General features: G+C 41.6%; 1 protein-coding gene across 1 annotated transcript in view; it reads right to left on the bottom strand.

Moving 5' to 3' along the window:
- The window catches only part of gli2a (GLI family zinc finger 2a), a 110,282-nt gene that overhangs the window by 5,561 nt on the left and 85,372 nt on the right, over positions 1 to 19,349 (bottom strand). The window contains exons 6-13 of the mRNA XM_052142561.1: positions 17,643 to 17,844; positions 17,308 to 17,509; positions 8,895 to 9,005; positions 7,239 to 7,367; positions 4,011 to 4,160; positions 3,109 to 3,273; positions 2,701 to 2,982; positions 1,110 to 1,446 (exon numbers count right to left, since the gene is read on the bottom strand). Coding sequence (XP_051998521.1) covers positions 1,110 to 1,446; positions 2,701 to 2,982; positions 3,109 to 3,273; positions 4,011 to 4,160; positions 7,239 to 7,367; positions 8,895 to 9,005; positions 17,308 to 17,509; positions 17,643 to 17,844 — 1,578 coding nt within the window. The remainder of the gene's footprint in view (positions 1 to 1,109; positions 1,447 to 2,700; positions 2,983 to 3,108; positions 3,274 to 4,010; positions 4,161 to 7,238; positions 7,368 to 8,894; positions 9,006 to 17,307; positions 17,510 to 17,642; positions 17,845 to 19,349) is intronic.

Here is a 19,349-nt window from a genome sequence, read left to right as displayed (position 1 = left end):
AGCATTAATGACATCCATATGACTCCAGTGGTTAAATGGATGTCTTATAAAGCGATATGATCGCTTTTGGTGTGAAAAAGATAAATATTTAAGTACTATTTATACATCATTGCATCCAGTAAGCAGCCGTATGCATGTTCACGAGAGGGCTGAGGTCACGAGGTCTTTGCAGTGATGGCATGGCAATGTTCCATTAGCAGATGCACTCTACCTCTGTTGGCATTGCCTACATGTGAACCACCACATCTCCTGAGCTCTCTGTCTCTATGAGGCTTGTTGGTCCAGTCTCATCCATCTCCCTGTGCTCCTGGTCAGAGTACTCTTTGTTTAAATTGGCTACAATTTGTTACAATTTCTGTACAGCATTCCTCTAACTCAGTTGTAAAAAGCACTGCACTTCCAGGTGTGTCAGGCATGCGTCAGGCAACATTTCAACTTCTCATGCCAATACACCAATACGTCACACGAGAGACCACGTGACCACAATCGTCTCGTGTATGCGCATACCGCTGCCTAACTGAAACGATTATTTATAGTTAAAATGTACTTAAATATTGACTGTATTTATTGCTTTATAAGACATTCATTTAACCACTGGAGTTGTATGGATGAATTTAAAGCTGATTGTCTGTGTTTTTTGTAGCATCAAAAATTGTGTTACTATCCACATCCATTATAAGGACCTACTGAGTTTAGATATTTTTCTTCAAATGTGTTCTTTGGAAGAAAGGATGTCATATACATCTGGGATGGCATGAGGGTGAGTAAATTATGAAAGAATTTTCCTTTTTGGGTGAACTATCCCATTAAGTATACTTTGGTTTTCTGTGTGCTGCTATATTTCATCGTTTGCAAAATCCTTGTGAACTGTTGTGTACAGTCCAATTTTTCTGGCCTCAGATACCTGAACGCTTCATCAGCACATATGCCTATAGTTCACCGTACTAAAGAGCATCACAAAGCAGTCATAGTGCCTATGCATCAAATGCATCCATAAGGGGCTCATGGTCAAAAGAGTACAATTTAAAAAGCTAGAATGCCAGATCGTGCACAAGATGAAAAGGCACGCCCTAGCCTGTACTGTTCTTTTTTGCTGTTGTAGTACTCACCGATGGACTGTATTGGAGGCAGCTTGGTACTTCGGACTTGAGGCATTGTATTCGCCCAGGGGCAGGCATCTCTTACAGTTTTCAGCTTTTCTTTCTTAATGTGCTCAAACTGTAGGAGACCTCCCCTGTTTTTACGCAGCTGGAGACCCACTCCTGCAGAAGTATTCGGAGAACCGGTAGAATCAACAACAGGGATGTCATCTAAAGCACTCAGGTCCCCCAAACTGCCTCCACTGTGCATGGCCATCTCTACTCCACTGTCATTGTTGGCAGCTCTACCAAGTGGTGATGGCTCACTGCTACATGACGACTGACCACCAGGGCTGGACTGATACATCTACAGAGGAACAGTAATGAACAAAGAAGCTCAATTTCACTGACAATTTATCATAGAATTTCAGTCATTCTTGTGCAATTAAGAAAAAAGGATCATGCGAAACTTGAAATATGAATAAATGAAAAACAACACAAGAAGTATCCATCCATCCATCCATCCATAAGTTGTGTGTGTATATACACTCACCTAAAGGATTATTAGGAACACCTGTTCAATTTCTCATTAATGCAATTATCTAATCAACCAATCTCGATTTGAGTCTCGATTTCTGTTGAGACATTCAGATGGTAGAGTCAGAATTTGGCGTAAACAGAATGAGAACATGGATCCATCATGCCTTGTTACCACTGTGCAGGCTGGTGGTGGTGGTGTAATAGTGTGGGGGATGTTTTCTTGGCACACTTTAGGCCCCTTAGTGCCAATTGGGCATCGTTTAAATGCCACGGCCTACCTGAGCATTGTTTCTGACCATGTCCATCCCTTTATGGCCACCATGTACCCATCCTCTGATGGCTACTTCCAGCAGGATAATGCACCATGTCACAAAGCTTGAATCATTTCAAATTGGTTTCTTGAACATGACAATGATTTCACTGTACTAAAATGGCCCCCACAGTCACCAGATCTCAACCCAATAGAGCATCTTTGGGATGTGGTGGAACGGGAGCTTCGTGCCCTGGATGTGTATCCCACAAATCTCCATCAACTGCAAGATGCTATCCTATCAATATGGGCCAACATTTCTAAAGAATGCTTTCAGCACCTTGTTGAATCAATGCCACGTAGAATTAAGGCAGTTCTGAAGGCGAAAGGGGGTCAAACACAGTATTAGTATGGTGTTCCTAATAATCCTTTAGGTGAGTGTATATATTCATATTGCTATGTATCTCCTAAGAATTGTTATTCTGCTAGTCAGCACTTTTTCTGTTCTTCATTACAGCTTTTATTTAGTTGAGGCTAAAAGATGGGTTTTGAAAAAGTTCTGACATTGCCATGCATACAAAGACAACATTACTGCAGTGCTCACCTCAGTACAGACTGTCCATTATTTTCAAAGAGAAGCATTAAAAGGTCAACCAGAAAAATAGTAAGTTTGCAAGTTAGTAAAGGGGAAAGGAAATGGTTAGTACCATAGTTGAGGCAATGGTTCGAACATTAGTTTGAAATTCTGCATTTGTCAAAAACTTTGACAGAACCTTTCATCGTCTATGTAATTTGTCAAGAAAAAAATGAACACTGAACTCGTATTCTTACCACTGTGTTTTCCGTCTTGATAGATTTGACATGCTGGCAGTTATCCACTCCATGGGTGGTGCTGTTGGCCTCAACGGATCCCTCTGTTCTTCCCCTAGCATGTTTTGTGCTGGCTTCATTTTCCCCATTCCCTTTAGGGGGGTGCGGTTTAGGTGGCGCATCACCACGCTGCTTCTTAGTGACATGTGCTTCTGGCCCATGAACTGTCTTCACATGTTTCCTGAGAGAGCTGGGGTCTGTGTAGCGTTTTGTGCAGCCTGGGATCTTACACACATATGGTTTCTGCAGAAAAGTGACAGATAGCTTTTAGTGTGCAATAAATCTGATTTAAATCCAACTTCATATTCTTAGTCTCCGTGAGTTGAGATGAAAAACCACCATAATGAAACAGATGTTGAAAGCGCAAACCTCATTTGAGTGTGTGCGGTTCTGGTGCTTGGCCCGGTCCGAAGCATTGGAAAAGGCCTTGTTGCAGCCCTCATGCTCACACACGTAAGGTTTTTCCCCTGTGTGGGACCTCAAGTGAGTTTTGAGGTTTTCCAGGCGAGAGTAAGCTTTTGAGCAACCCTCAAACTAGGCAGAGAAATTGAAAAAGAAAAGAAAGATATTACAGCAGCTCACACCCAAAATCAATCAACATTATAGATGCTTTTTATCCTTTTATAGCTTACAAAATGTTGTTTATTCAGACCATGTCATCATCTATTATTATAATCCATCCCAGTGTTTTTGAGTCCTGCGAATTCTTATTCATAATAATTTGGAATTCTCCCTGTGAAGGCTCTGCAAGAATAATTAGCCATCGATGTAAGAAGAGATCACATTAGATTAGCTCAAAAAGACCATTATAAAGTCACAGGTGCCTCTTTGGTTTATACTAGGATTTGTATATATACTGAAGGTGATGTGTGTGGAAACTCTGGCTCTACAATATTTAATAAAGACCCATGGCGCCGTCCTCTCTCTTAGACTTTAATTATGTCTCCATCCTGTCAATCAGCACTCTAAAGTCTTTTTTGAAGTTCAGTTTTTAATAAGATCTCAAGCCACTGGGACTTTGAGGTTGGCATCTAAGACAGCAGATCAGCATGTCTTCGTAAGGCTTTAGGAAAATGAACATAACGTAGCTGAGGTGAAAAATGTGTCCTGTTTGGAATAAGATGTACTGTTGAAATAAGAAGCATGCTTATCCTTGTAAAGCAACAGCTTGCTCCTCTTGTGGGGCCAGAAATAGATGTGTGCAAGTGTATTGAGAAAATTTACTAGCCATAAATATTTTTTACTGGGCATGAATATATTTTGCCACTTACTGTGCACTTATGGGGCTTTTCCCCAGTGTGACGGCGCATGTGCACCACAAGCATGTACTGGGCCTTGAATGGTTTCTGTTCCCGAGAGCACTCCTGCCAGCGACACACAAACTCCTTCTTCTCTCCATGGATGTGGTCATTATTGATATGCTGAAGGTAGAGAAAAGTGAAAAAAATCAAACTAATTGCCTCTAGATCTTTAACCAGTCATAAGGTGAAAGGCAAGTCAGGAAAGATTTTTGTTTGTTCGGAAGGTTCCAGTTTTAGTCCAATGTGATGACAATATGAGCTTCTGGTTTGACATGATAAAGCATCATCCATCAAGTTTTCAATTTATTACATTTGAACAATTTTGCTGCTTTTAAGCCTTGCGTCAGAGAAGTGGAGATGAGTCACACTCTGTAGCACCTGAGGCAATTAAAATATCTTCTCTTTTATTACATAATTTGTCTGCATAAAAAATTTAAACTGCAAGTTCCAGCTTATATAGATTTTTACCTCCATGATGCACAGTATCTACGTAGATATAAATAATTCCCAGGAACATGTGAAGAGAAACTTCTGAAGAGAGTACCATTAGGTAATATGGTTTTACCAATGTGTTTGAACATGTATCATGCTAATTCTATGGCATTCTTTGAAGTACCATATAAATACCATGGTAAATAAGTATATGTAAATTATTCAATATCACGGTATATATAAATTCAAATGGAATACTAGTGTACTGCATACTGCACAGTGTAAACTGTACTTTACACTACCAACTCAAGTATGTGTGACAGTATGCAACATGCAATTATTAACATTTCAAACAGTACTATCATGCATTGATTTAACATGATGGAATCAGAAATAAAAAATAACTTTCAATTTTTTTTTTTAAATCAATCTTGTATAAAATGTCTTAACTCTTGGCAGTCCAATCCTGCACATTTTCAAAAGTGCACCTACTTATTCATGCGATTATCTAATCAGCCAATGCATAAAATCATGCAGATACTGGTCAGGAGCTTCAGTTAATGTTCACATCATCCATCAGAATAGGGCTGGTTTGACATATTTCTGTAACAGCTGATCTCCTGGGATTTTCACGCACAACATTCTTTAGATTTGACTCAGAATGGTAAAAGTAAAAAACAAAACTAAAAAATCTACTGAGCGGCAGTTCTACCAATGGAAATGCCATGTTGAAGAGAGAGGTCAACGGAGAATGGCAAGAATGGTTTGATCTGACAGAAAGGCTACGATAACTCAGATAACCTCTCTTTAAACTGTATTGAGCAGAATAGCATCTCAGAATGCACAACATGTTGAACCTTGAGGCGGATGGGCTACAACAGCAGAAGACCACGTCGGACAGTTTATTAGAACCATAGTGTTCCTAATAAAGTGCCCAGTGCATGTATATTTACATCAGAAATAGTATGAGAAGTATGGTGGTATACTACATAGCCGATTTCTTTTTCTTTTTTTTACATAGGACTCGATTTGTTGCGGCTTGAAATGAACTTCAAATTCTAGCTTTGTACCCCTCCAACAGCATCTAATGTAATACTAAATGAAAGATCAGAATCAGAATCAGAATAAGCTTTATTGCCAAGTATGCTTACACATACATGGAATTTGTCTTAGTGACAGAAGCTTCCAGTGCACAAACAAAACAACAAGACAGAGATGATAATAAAAAATAGAATAAAAATAAAAAGTGAATAGAATATATAGAAATACACACACACACACACACACACACACACAGTGGATGGCTGGATGGATGGCAAGAAATAAAATCAAATACCATGCCATTATTTTGTTTTTCGAGGTATGTAATTTAGTCTGCGTGGAGAAAGCACTGACTATAGCCTTAGGACTAAACAGGGTGTGTAGGGAGGAAGTCCAGGCCCTCAGTGCTGCTCTGGTCTCTAAAAGTTACTTTGTTTCCACAACTTTCTTTCTTCTCTATGAATTCAGGCTGCAATTATACCTTTCCCACTTGATCTCGCTTTCCAAAAACATTTTATCCTATTTATCATAGTTCAAATTAATAATGGACTCCAATCTTGTAATCCCCAACAACAGTTTATCCAGTCAAAAGTTTGGGCACATCCATGCATTCTTAATTACTATTACGATTACTATAAACTTTTAAATGGTTGTGGATGATATGTTTGTTTGGGTCTTCATGTCAGTCTAGTGTGTGTTCTTGAAAATATCTCCTAGTTGAAGCACCAGAGCTTGGACTGGTTTGGCCTTGTTGTGGAATTGCAGAATGGTGGTGGCTCACTGATCCATAACCCCAGATGATTCCTCAGCTCCATGTCCAAATCTCTTGAGGAGCCATACTGGCTCAGCTTGTTCCAGTCAGGGCAGTGAGTCTGACTCAAGGCCCAAGAGTATCTGTCACACTGTGCTTCTCAGATTGTTAATAACGCCTAGCAGAGGGCCTGAGGTGTCAGAGGTGGATAGGGCCACTCCAGAGCGGCTGGCATGACGACGGATTTACTACATGGCCTCTGGGAAGGTCAAAGGCCAGAGGGCATACAGAGACAGGGCCTCACATATGTGAGTGTGTGTGTGTGTACATGTGTATAATTAAAGGCATTCTGTGAGATTGGCTGGAGCTCTGCGGGTATCAACATGCTCATTAACCCTGCACATGTCAGTGACAGGAAAGGATCAGTTACTCTGCCTAAACCTAATGGTGAGAAACTGCACTTTTAGTAGAACTTCAACATTTAAAAACATGTCTCGAGACATTTGCGTTCTTTTCTATTCTTTGTGCTGCATCTAGCTTTTGTTTAGCGCAACAACGTATTTGGTCTAAACAGCCCCTAAGACATCTTCTTTTGACCAAAATCTATGCCAGATTTGCAAGAACACATTGTAGAGAAGGAATGCATTGATCAAAGGCAACCTAAAATGCCGGACAAGGTGAAAGAAATTTCAATTTTAAATATACTTAGATTTAATTTGACACTGAAAAAATATTACATCTAAATCTAATTACCACTTGACTGTTTTAACCAATATATATGGATGGAGTTGCTGCCTATGGAGAGAGTTCCAACCAGAAGGTAGCTGTCTATGTAGGCAGGAGACAGCAAGGGAGCTCACTAGGTTTTAGCACAGAGCATTTGTTGTTTCTTTTTTTTTTAATTTAGAGGACATTAAAAATAAAAGAAAATGGGTTAGGACCAAATAGGTTTTCATTAGAAGAGTGCGACTTACGTGAACTAATTGGTCCTGGGTGTCATACTCTTTGGAACATCCTTCCCAGTGGCAGTTGGTCTCATATACGGCCTCAGGCTCTTGCTTGCATTCATCTTTATCAAGTTCCTCCCTTAACTCCATGTGATCCTGTAGAGGAAATAGCATCATTAAACTTTACTTCAGCAGTATGATACATTTGCATATCATATTACATATAACGAACCAATAAGATTTGATGTTATCAATGTAGTCTCTATATATAATTTCAGTGTTTTATTAATGATTTGATTTGTGAGTAACAACTTAAATTTTGGTCTGTTCAGAATTACTCATTATGTGATCCACAGAAAATTGTATGGGTTTGGAGCGACATTAGGCTGAGAAAATAACGGCAGAATGTAATTCATTTGGAGAAATATCCCTTTCACAGAGTTATGTTTCAAGAATCCAAGTTGTCTCATACATTTTCTTAGAAGATATTCAAATGGAAACAAGTGAGAAAAATGTTTACATACAGTAATGATGACAAATGTTTGAGTTCATATTTAAATATCTGACTTTTTGTTTACATACTATGCTATCTTGGCAAATCTGAGCAGAATTCTTGGTATATTAAAGAGACATCATTTGCGATTTTTCTTTCCTATGTGAACTGATCCTGGTCTAGTTTAGTCAACTATAACTGGGAACTATTGTTGGTGCTCAAGTTTCCAACACAATATTGTAACACATGTTTCTCTTAGGGTCTGGGAATGTTCAAATGCTTTTGAGCTCTAATAAACTTCAAACTTAAATGGTTTAAAACTCTAATGTGGCAGGGGAATGGAATGCTTTATGGCCACATCTAATGTCACCTCCCACACGCTAATTTGTGTGATATCCAGTCAAAGGGAATGAGGTTAAAGCATTTAAGCAACAACTGATAACAGTTCCTTTGAAATTTAATTATGATGGAATCATGAAAAGTGGAAAATCTACCTTAACGTTTGTAACTTTTGTATAGAAAAAGTCAATCCTTAAAATGGCTGTACTTTCACATTCACATTCCGCTTTTAAACCAATTCCCTTTTTTTGTAGCATTTTTGTACTCTAGAACAGTGTTTCCCAAACTTATTTGCCGTAAGAACACCCACAGCAACATAAGTAAGGCTGAAGTACCCCTTCATCGACACAAAACCAAAGATGTGTACCAAAGATTATATCTTTTAACATTATTGTTAATATTCATTATTATTAATGATAATAATCAATCATATTTAAGGTATATTTTAGGTATAATTTCGCTTTCATATGAAAGATTATGAATTCTGAATTATGTTATTAAAACATAATCTTGACCAACACGTTATGGAAATTTGGCCTTTCCCCATTCAAGTAGATGGGCTGCACTTATAAAATAGCTGCTTACCAAGATATAATATTATAATTAGGCAACAAAAAGGCCTGATTTTGACCAAATAAATGAATAGTTTCTCATTTGTCTCTATTTTATTGTCTATTTGTTTGTGTTTGAGTAACAGCAGACATTTCAATGCACAGCCCTGTTCCTCACAGTAAAAGTTTATGCACTGAAAACTTTATTATTATTGTGCTATCTGTACAGTGCACCAGTACGAAAACAACCAAACTGATATGATATAATGTGTAAATGAACATGAAACTGACTCCACAAACCTGAGAACCAGGTGAGATGGGGTGGGGTCCGTCTGCTTCTGTCTTCACCTTTGACCTCTTGATTATCATAGGGTTGACTGTGCTGCTGACGGCCGAGTCTCCGGCAGTATTCTGAAAGAGAGCAACCCAATAGGTAAGAGAGAGAACAAGAAAAATAGAGTCATAGAAGGCACCATGTCGACAGTTTGGCTGCTGGCAAGAGTGGTGATTTCACGCCTACAAAGGCACCACACTCCAGATGCCATATTTTATAAAGCAACTCGCCGCAGAGACTAAACAGTTTAGACTGCACTATGAGCATATGTCAGATGGAAATATGAAAAGGAAGAAATTATTATGCCCAGAGTGCAGCTACATACTTTGATCCTCAGATGGATTCAAAATTCAACAGCAAAGGCTCTCGGAACATACAGGCTCTCTATAGAGGAACACAGTAAAGACAAGTCTGTGCCTTTTTTCCCAGCCAATACAGTATGGCAGAGGCCCATGTTTTCCATAACTCAATAACTCTGACATGGTTTGCTGAAAAGTGCAGGAAATGTGTTTCTCATAACTGTGTGTGTATGCGCTTTGGAGATCAGAATTAAAACTGCAATGAAAACTGATTTGGTGAGTGTCCGGACAGAGTGAGAGTAGGTAAGAGCGGCACAGGAAGTTTATATCCTGGATGGCCACATTGTTTTCATTGCAGTGACAGAAGCTCTTGGATCTTTGGTCGATGAATATTACACAGCATAGGGGGAAAGACTTGTATAGAAGAGAGAGTTGGGGAAAAATTGGTTAGCAACAGAGTTGAAAATACCATCTTAGACCAGCAGGAATTTTCAGGCTGGGTTTGTAGGGATGGTTAACTCTGTCAACAGGGTTTCCATACCTTTCGACCAATGAATTTCCTTGACTTTTCCAGTTTATTGTGATAACTAGATATGCATTTTTAAGAATCATTTAAATTTAGACTGATTCTCTAATTAATCATTCAGACCAAATCAATGAAAAATCACCCACAAATCAGGAATCACTATGGCCTGCAAGTCTTACAATATTACAATATACCAGTGAAACTCTTTTGAGCAGAGTATAACTAGAATAAAATATATTCATTCTAGAAATGTACATGACTTTCATGACATTTCAAGGCATTTCAAGGCCCATAACACCATTTTTAAATACCTTGGAACTTTCAGATTTTACATGACTGTGGGATCCTTGTTTAATATAGATTGCTGGTATCAGGTACCAATCCTTGGAGAAATAAAATAATATGATTGAATTGTAAAATTATTAGAGCTGTCAAAATTAACGCATTAATGCATGCGATTATTATTATTTTTTTTTATCACATTTACCATTAATAAAGCATAAACCAGCATAAACACTGGTGGGACTTAGGTGGAAATGTCTCGGGTTACATGTATAACCCTTGTTCCCTGAAAAAAGCGGAATGAGATGCTGCGCTTTGCTAAGTGCTTTTGGGAACAATCCTACATTGTGACCAGCTGTGAATATGTGTGTAACATGTCAATGAACATTGACCGGAATTTATAGCCTCGGCTGGTAAGATCATTAGATGCACCTGTGGCCAGGCTATAAATAGACGCGTCACCAGCGTGTCGGCAGATATCTTTTTCTGAAGAGCAGTCCTGGGACGTCCCAGTGCGGCAAAGAAGCGCAGCATCTCGTTCTGCTTTTTTCAGGGAACAAGGGTTACACATGTAACCCGAGACGTTCCGTTTACAAAAAGCTTCACTATGATGCTGCGCTTTGCTAATCGCTTTTGGAATGCAATACCCACGCCGCCGCACTGGGGCTGTCTGGACCCCTACGGTTGTGAAGTGTGCTCACAAGAATTCGAGAGGTCTCAGACATGAGCTTGAGATGTCTACTCAAGGACGTAAGAGCCCGGAGAAGCATAAACATCTAAACCATAAAATTTGACGAATGTGTGCGGAGAGGACCAGCCTGTCGCATCACAAATTGTTCAGACGTGAGCTTGAGATGTCGACTCAAGGACGTAAGAGTCCGGAGTAGCAAAAACATCTAACCCATAAAGTGCGATGAACGTGTGCGAAGAGGACCAGCCTGCCGCATCATGAACTTGTTAGGGCATGAGCCTGCCATAAAAACTGATGAATGTGCGTGGAGAGGACCAGCCTGCCACGTCACAAACTTGTTCAGGCATGAGCTTGAGATGTCGACTCAAGGATGTAAGAGCCCGGAGTAGCATGAACATCCAAACTATACAATCTGATGAATGTGTGCTGAGAGGACCAGCCTGCCGCATCACAAACCTGCTGCAGAGGGACCCCTCTAGCCAAGGCTTTAGAGGAGACGACCCCTCTGGTGGAGTGAGCCCTGACACCTACTGGCGAAGCTTGACCACGCGCCTCATAGGCCAGGGCAATAGCATGCCTCAGCCAATGTGACATAGTCTGCTTGGTAGTGGCCGCCCCCCTGTTGCGGCCCCCATAGCAGACAAATAATTGCCCTGACTTACGCCACTGGCAAGTGCGGTGGACATAAGTCTGAAGGGCACGGAGTGGGCAGAGTCCGTGAAGTCTTTACTGCTCCGGCGTTAAAAACGGCAGGAGCAGAAGGCTTCCAGAGTGACAGGATGTAGTGTCGCGAAAGGCACCTTAGGTAGGTAGTCAGGATGAGGATGCAGAATAGCTTTGGCCATACCTGGGGCAAATTCTAAACAGGCCGGCAAAACAGACAGAGCCTGTAGATCCCCAATCCTCTTAAGAGAGGTAATCGTCATAAGAATGACCATCTTGAGAGTCAGAAGTCTGTCAGACGCTGACTCTAGAGGTTCAAAGGGGGGTCTCAACCAGACCCTCCAGGACTATTGCTAAGTCCCATGAAGAAGTTCTGGTCCTAACAGGAGGCCTCAGTCGCATGGCTCCACGAATGAAGTGAGCGAGTAGAGGATGCCTCCCCAAAGGTACCCTGTCCATCAAGGCGTGGCAAGCCAAAATGGCGGCCACATAAACCCTGAGAGTAGCGGGGCATATGCCTGCTGACAGTTTTTCCTGCAGAAAGTCCAGAACTGAAACAATTTGGCAGTTAACTGGATCTGCACCATGTGAACTGCACCACTTTTCGAAGACACCCCATTTATTGGTGTAGATTCTTCTGGTAGAGGGAGCCCTAGCACTAAGAATGGTCTCGATAACCTCAGGTGACAGCCCTGTGTCCCTCAGTTGGTACCCTTCAGGGGCCAAACATGAAGTTTCGACAATTCGGGCCGGGGATGAATTATCGTCCCCTGCGCCTGAGACAGAAGGTCCATCCTGTCCGGAATCGCACAAGGCGAGCCGTCGAGGACAGATATTAACTCCGAGAACCATACCCTGTTCGGCCAGCGCGGCGCTATCAGTAAGAGGCAAGAGCCTTGCTGGCGAACTCTGGCCAAGACTCCCAGGAGCAGAGAAACCGGGGAAAAACGCATACAGACGCATTCAGGGCCATGTATGCGCCATCACGTCCAGACCCAGGGGGGGCTGGGTGACTCAGGGAGAAGTAGAGGAGACATTGCGCTGTTCATAGTGGTGAAGAGGTCCTCTTCTACCCTGTAAAATCTCACCCAGATTTGTTCCACTACCTAGGGGTGGAGTTTCCATTTAGCGTGAACGTGGACCTCTCCTTGATGGTTTATGTAAGAGACTACCACTGTATTGCCCACCCATACCAAGACATGGTAGCCTCTGGAGGAAGTATTTCAGGGCCAGAATACCACCATCAACTCGAGACAGTTACTGTGACAAACGAGCTGACGACCCTCCCATCCCCTTGAGCTGGACGACCACTTAAGACCGCTACCCAGCCCGTCAGGGAGGCGTCTGTCGTTAGCAGCCAACGACGAGACGCACCTAGAGTGGGACCCAAGGTAAGAAACCGGGGTCTGAACCACATAGCAAGGGAACGAAGCCCGCGGTGCGTGACCCTTATTAGCCCTAGGGGACTGACCCTAGGATGAAATCCCCTGGCTTTTAGCCACAGCTGAAACGGTCTCATATGGAGCAGGCCCAAAGGGATCACTGTGGACGCAGATGCCATGAGACTTAGTATTTGTTGATACTGGTGAACAGTGCAACCTTGACCTAGCCTGAGTTTGCTCAGGGTGTTCTGAATGGACGTGATACGTGCGGGAGACAACTGTGCCCGCATTGTGATCGATATAACCCCCAGATAGGTGATTCCCCGGGTGGGAGAGAGAACGCTCTTTGACGTTGAGTCTCAGACCTGGAGAAACCAGATGAGCTAAGACAATATCCCTGTGCTGAACAGCCAGTTCTTGGAGCTGAGCTAAGATCAGCCAGTCGTCTATGTAATTCAGAATGCGGATGCCCCGGATTCGCGAAGGAGCCAGTGCTGCTGAGGTTCGCTTTCGGGGATGAAGCCTTCCAGTATCAGGTTCTTCCATTCGGCCTAGCCCTATCACCCCGCACATTCACGAAATGCATGGATGCAGCACTGGCTCCTTCGCGACTCCGGGGCAACCACATTCTGAGTGGTGGTGGTGTAGTGGTCTAAAGCACATAACTGGTAATCTGGTAATCAGAATGTCACTGGTTCGATCCCCACAGCCACCACCATTGTGTCCTTGAGCAAGGCACTTAACTTCAGGTTGCTCCGGGGAGATTGTCCCTGTAATAAGGGCTCTGTAAGTCGCTTTGGATAAAAGTGTCTGCCAAATGCATAAATGTAAATGTAAATGGATCTGAGACATGACCGTCTTGACAGTGAGCATCTTGAACTTGAACACCCTGACCAAGCGGTTCAAGCCTCAAAGATCTAAAATCGGATGCAATCCCCCCCCCCTTCTTGGGGACCAGGAAGTATCTGCTGTAATAGCCTGCCTCTTTCTCTGGAAGGGGAACACGTTCATGGCCCCTTTGACCAAGAGATAAAGAAGAGCTCTTTCCACAGTAGACGTGTCTGCTCCGGTTTCACGGTAGTGGGAACCACGCCGTTGAAACGCAGAGGGCGGCGAGCGAAGTGAATTCTGTAGCCTCTTTCTACTGTGTTCAGAACCCACATAGAAATGCCTGGCAGAAGTTTCCACGCTGCCAGGTTCTCTGAGATGGGTATCAATTTAGACACTTCCTGTTGAGGGGATGTCGAGTGTTCCGCGTCCTGGATAAAGGCAGGAAGCAACGGTACACCAAACTCTTTGTTGGAAGCCTCTGTAACCTGAAACACCAAAGGTGGCGGGAGTGAAGAGGTTTCGTGAGGGTATCGGGAGGGCCAAAGTGGATGGTACACGTGGCCCATCCCGAGAGGAACTACCCCCACAAGGCTGGGTACAAGACAGTTAGGGTTTCTTTCTTTTAGAAATCACGACCCTGAGGTCCTGCTTCGGGGGCTGCTGAGGGCGACGAGCCTGTCCCCAGTCTTAACGAGGGGGAGCACGACTTGCCACGCTCTGCCTAGCAGAGTCGGGGCGGGACTGGGTGGCTGACGGCCCCACCCCCCTGAGTGCGGCGAGGAAAAAACAGCCCGAAGGCTTCCTCGTGGCGTTTCACCTCCTGGAATCTGGAGATAACCGTATTCATGGCATCGAGTGGGAAAACTCTGTCCTTATCCTTGATGCCCGAAAGGTTAAGCCATAAATGCCTCTCCGTGCTGACTAAAGCGGACATAGACCGACCAATGGCACGGGCTGTCTGCTTGGTCGCGGAAAGATAAATCTGTGGCCCGACGAAGTTCAGAAAAAATTATGCCGAACCCGGTGAGAGATAGCCCGCAAGCATCTCTTCGACCGGCTGCATCATTGAATACCCCCATGTCTCAGCACCCATGATAGTCGAGTATAAAGACATCGAGGGTACGTGAACATGGGAAGTATATGGGTTCCTCCATGAGTGAGAAAGCTCGTCATGGAGGTCATCAAAGAAAGAAGGGACTAATATAGCGTTCCCTTTTTCTTTTTTTTCTTCTTTTTTTATTATTATATTATTTATTTATATATATATATTTTTTGGCCAACAGACAGAAATCTGTCATATAGTTTGGAGCATTTGGGGGGTCTCTTGTTCGCGTGGCCAGTCTAGCTGTAGTCTGGCCACAGCCCGAGTAACCACCTCGAGTTATTTCTCAGCCGCTTTATTATTATGCGTGAAATGTACAGAGGTTCAGCGCCCCCCCCTCGTGAAACAAAGAGGCGCCGAGGCGCACTTCAGATTACGAGAAGGATAAGCCAAATATATGTGAGAGCCCCAAGATGAAAGAGTGGGCGCTGACTCCCGGAAGTAAGCGAGGCGAGCGCGAAGCATTTCACCCAAAAGTAGGTCGCAATGCGCGCACTTGCCCTGCCCCAACGCGAAAGCAGCATGCTCTTTCCCCAAACAAAAAACTAAATTGATGCGTGTCCCTGACAGTCATAGAACGTTGACAGGGAAACACGCATCGTTTGCTTTGCTTCTCCGACATTTTTCCACCTTTTTCTTTTCTATTTTATATATATATATAGAAAGAGGGAAAGGAGAAAAGGTTCACTGCGCACTGCCTAACAAATTCTAAATCCTAGCAGAGAAAAGAAAGTTTCTGACAGGCTTGTGAGACACACAGCACAGTTTGCTCTGAAGAAAACGGATCTGACAACACGCTGGTGACGCGTCTATTTATAGCCTGGCCACAGGTGCATCTAATGATCTCACCAGCCGAGGCTATAAATTCTGGTCAATGTTCATTGACTTAGCAAAGCGCAGCATCATAGTGAAGCTTTTTCTAAAGGGAACTTTGCATTGTGTCTGCCCGGAGTCATTACAGTGACGCAAAAACCACAACACACACACAACATTGATGGGAAAATAGACATCTTAATGCTATTTGTATGTACAAAACAAGCCCAGATGGGAACTGTGACAGAAAGCAAGTACTTTGCAGCCTCTGTAAGGTGCCATTTATTTACCACATAAGCAAGTCAAGTCTTAACTATCACAAATACGCAGAATGAGACGACTGTCGCGCCTTTTGCTTGAAGAGTTCAAAGCGGTGCTTGATCCCTTCACGGACTTCCTAGGTTGCCTATTAAAGCCTGTAGACTGCGAAGGGAGCGGGTCACTTTTGCATGGAATATCCAAAGGATGTGATGTTTATGCGCACTCCCGAGGGTCTTGCCTCAGTAATAGCTTCTCTTCCGCGTCAACAGACAGTCTGCAACACTATGTAATTTTATCTTAGAGATGGAATCCAGCACAACACCGACTACTGAATCCAGTCTGGCTAAGCAGGAACGTGATCGTGGTTGAGGGAAAACTAGAGTGAACATCAGCAGGGCATTTGATTCCTGGAGGGAACTTTGTTTGGTTTTGGGGATCAAAACCGACCCTGAATTGGCATTCTTCTTATTGGACAGATAAGTTTACATAAAAGTGATCTGTGTAATTTTAGCTGAACTACAATAAAAAATAAATTAATGCTAGACAATGTTCAAGATAATGCAAAATGACCCATTCATTAGTGTAACATAACTTGGTTATACAGAAAATATATACATTCTATTATTATAAAACAATAGCACATCGATATATAAAAATGACAGTTGTGAAGGAATCACATCAATACTGAATTGTGTCAACATATTTATAATGTACAGTCTATTTTATAAACAGCTACTGTCATCATCCACCAAATTTAGCTAACAGCTATTGATAAAGCTATTGATATAGGCTATCATATAAATGCAGTCAATGTATCATGCAAAGAAAAGTGATTACTTCAAACTACAGTCTCGCATAGTCAGACCTATATCCACGCTTTGTTTTGGCTCTGTTCCAGCACTGGAGAATATAATATACAGTCTCAAAGTTTGTAGTAAAACAATAATAAATGTATAATTTTAATTATGATACCTCATCTGTCAGCATGATGCCGGTGAATCACGTTGTCTCTTTGTATGTTACGTCATTGTTTTGGTCGATAATTGCTTGCTCATGTCCCTATGGAGTATGTGCATGAGTATGAGCTCGAGCAACAGGTAGCTGGCTGCAGTTAACTAAACGGCCACAGGTGTCATTAATAACAAAGATTTCTGAATCTTACATACTGCACCTTTAATAAAGCATTATATTGTTACATATTATATTGCTTTCTTTCCTAAAAAGGAAATAAATGCATTTTGACAAGAAAAGAAGTATATACGGTCAAATTTAATTTTAATCGACTGACAGCACTAAAAATGATACTTTTTAGTGTACAAACATCTAAAAAAAAATCACAGTGAGATTTGAATGCACCAATATCTTAAAATATTTTAGAGTATAACTAGAGTAGAACATTTCCATGATATTTAAAGGCCTGGAAACAACAATCTTAACATTCCCTGATATTTTTAAGTTGACTGTGGGAACCCTGAGTCTAGAACACATATAGAAACATATGTCGAAACCATAAATCTCTGTAAAATCACCTGGTTGAACTCTGTGCTGGTGTCGGTGCTGTTGTTGTTGGTCAAGACCGCAGCTGCCACCAGTGTCTGCTGCCTGCTGCTAATTGAGGAGGGAGGCTGTAGGAGTGGGGGAGTGTGGCCAAAAGCATTCAGACCCCTCTGTTGGGACAGCAGCTGGTGGTATGCTACCGGCGTGATAGGATGTGGGAAGGTAAAGGATGGACTGAGAAATTAAAGACAGAAAAAGTCTGATTTTTAGTTTGTTCAAACAATGGGCAAACTGCAATAACATTTACAAACACAAAGTCAAAGATATGTACAAGAACATTACACAGACTGGCAAATAGGAATGGTACCTGATAGCCCCGACGGAGAGGTGGCCGTAAGAGCTGCTAGCAGCCGAGCTTGAGCGGGAGTTATTGATGTAGGCGACCAGAGAGTTGGGTGAGGTGCGGATCATGGTCTGTAGGTCGATGCTGGCATCCGAAACTGGAGAGATGGACAGCGCTCGCTTCCTGTTCAACCTCGGCGTCAGTCTGGGACTTGGGAAACGGGTCACTGCAGAGAAAAGACACTATTTTTTACTCTCACCTTACACAGAACTAGACAAGGGAAATGGAAGGCTCTTCTCACTTTATCACCAGCATTACTTCTACACTGCCTGTATACAGCTCTCACAATGAATAATTTATCAGCCTAATCATACCAATCTCACCTAACGTGTGAATCTGCAGCATGTCAAATAGAGAATATTAAGCAACATTGATAAACTAAGGTTTAGAATGCCAAACAGTTTACATTTAACTGAGAGAAGATTTGAATTAGATGCTGTTAGAATGTTTTTTTTATAAGTAATTATTTCCTCAAAACCTTTTTTCTTAAAGGCCCAGGGTAATGCAAAGAGTTCAATGTACTATGTGGACATTTTAAAAGGCAATTTATTGAAATGGGACGTTCGACCCGAATAGTTTGTTCAGCACAGATTATATTTTATTACAATTAAATTTAATGGAGGCTTTAAAAAGAGGCTGTTATTGAAGGATGGGGAAGTGCCAACTATATTGGACCTCACAGCCAAACCACAACCTATATGTAAGTGGGCTTTTATACTGTATATGTCTAAAAGTTACAGTAGCAATAAAACAACCTGTTACTTTAAGGGTGAGAAAGAGGGTGGATAATTACAAAATGACTCAAAAATGACTAAATTACAACTTTTTGGTGCAAGAGTTTAACTTTACTCTTACATACCAATTGCTGAGTGTTGGACCTCTATTTACAGAGCCTTAGCCATGTTTCTAAGTGTGTGTGCATGAATGTCCAGCTGCTCTGTACGCAACAGGTGCTGTGCATTAGCTTTGGTGTAAGAGGACAGAGAACATCAGCCAGGCAGGAGGCTTTCATGCCCTCCAGGGGAGCATCACCAAAGGTGCTAGAAACAGGAAACATGTAATGGGTCCATTAAACTACACACAAACACAAGCACCTCACAAAAAAAAAAAAAAACTCCAATGCCATTTCAAACAGAGGCCTGTCAAAGCTAACCTCCGACCATTTAATTATAACTCCATTCTCTATGCAAATGCCATTCTTTAGACCACAGTTTTAAACCAGGCTTTCCATGAACTAATATGCAAAACAGATATCTAGAATTTCTTAAAAATATAAAAACATATACATATATATATATATATATATATATATATATATATATATATATATATATATATATATATATATATACACACACACAAATAAACAAATAAAAATAAAATATATATATATTCATAATATTACATTCATATTCAATTATATCATATCAACAACATTTCAACACTTTATATTGTTTATTTATTAAATTATTAAATAAATCAATGCAATAGTAATAATACGCTTTATATAATAGTGCCGTAGTAATAATATTTGTTAATGTTATTAATTGTACATATTATTAAGTGTTACTGGGAAAATGTAGTTGTTTGGGTAGGGTGTCCCAGGGTCTGTCAAGTTTGAAACCCCTGATTTAGACAATTGTTTGATGTGCATTGTGAACAGCATATACT

This window comes from Xyrauchen texanus, chromosome 14 (genome assembly GCF_025860055.1).
Source record: "Xyrauchen texanus isolate HMW12.3.18 chromosome 14, RBS_HiC_50CHRs, whole genome shotgun sequence".
In the NCBI taxonomy this organism is placed as follows: domain Eukaryota; kingdom Metazoa; phylum Chordata; class Actinopteri; order Cypriniformes; family Catostomidae; genus Xyrauchen; species Xyrauchen texanus.
This window is presented reverse-complemented; position numbering and strand designations above follow the sequence as displayed.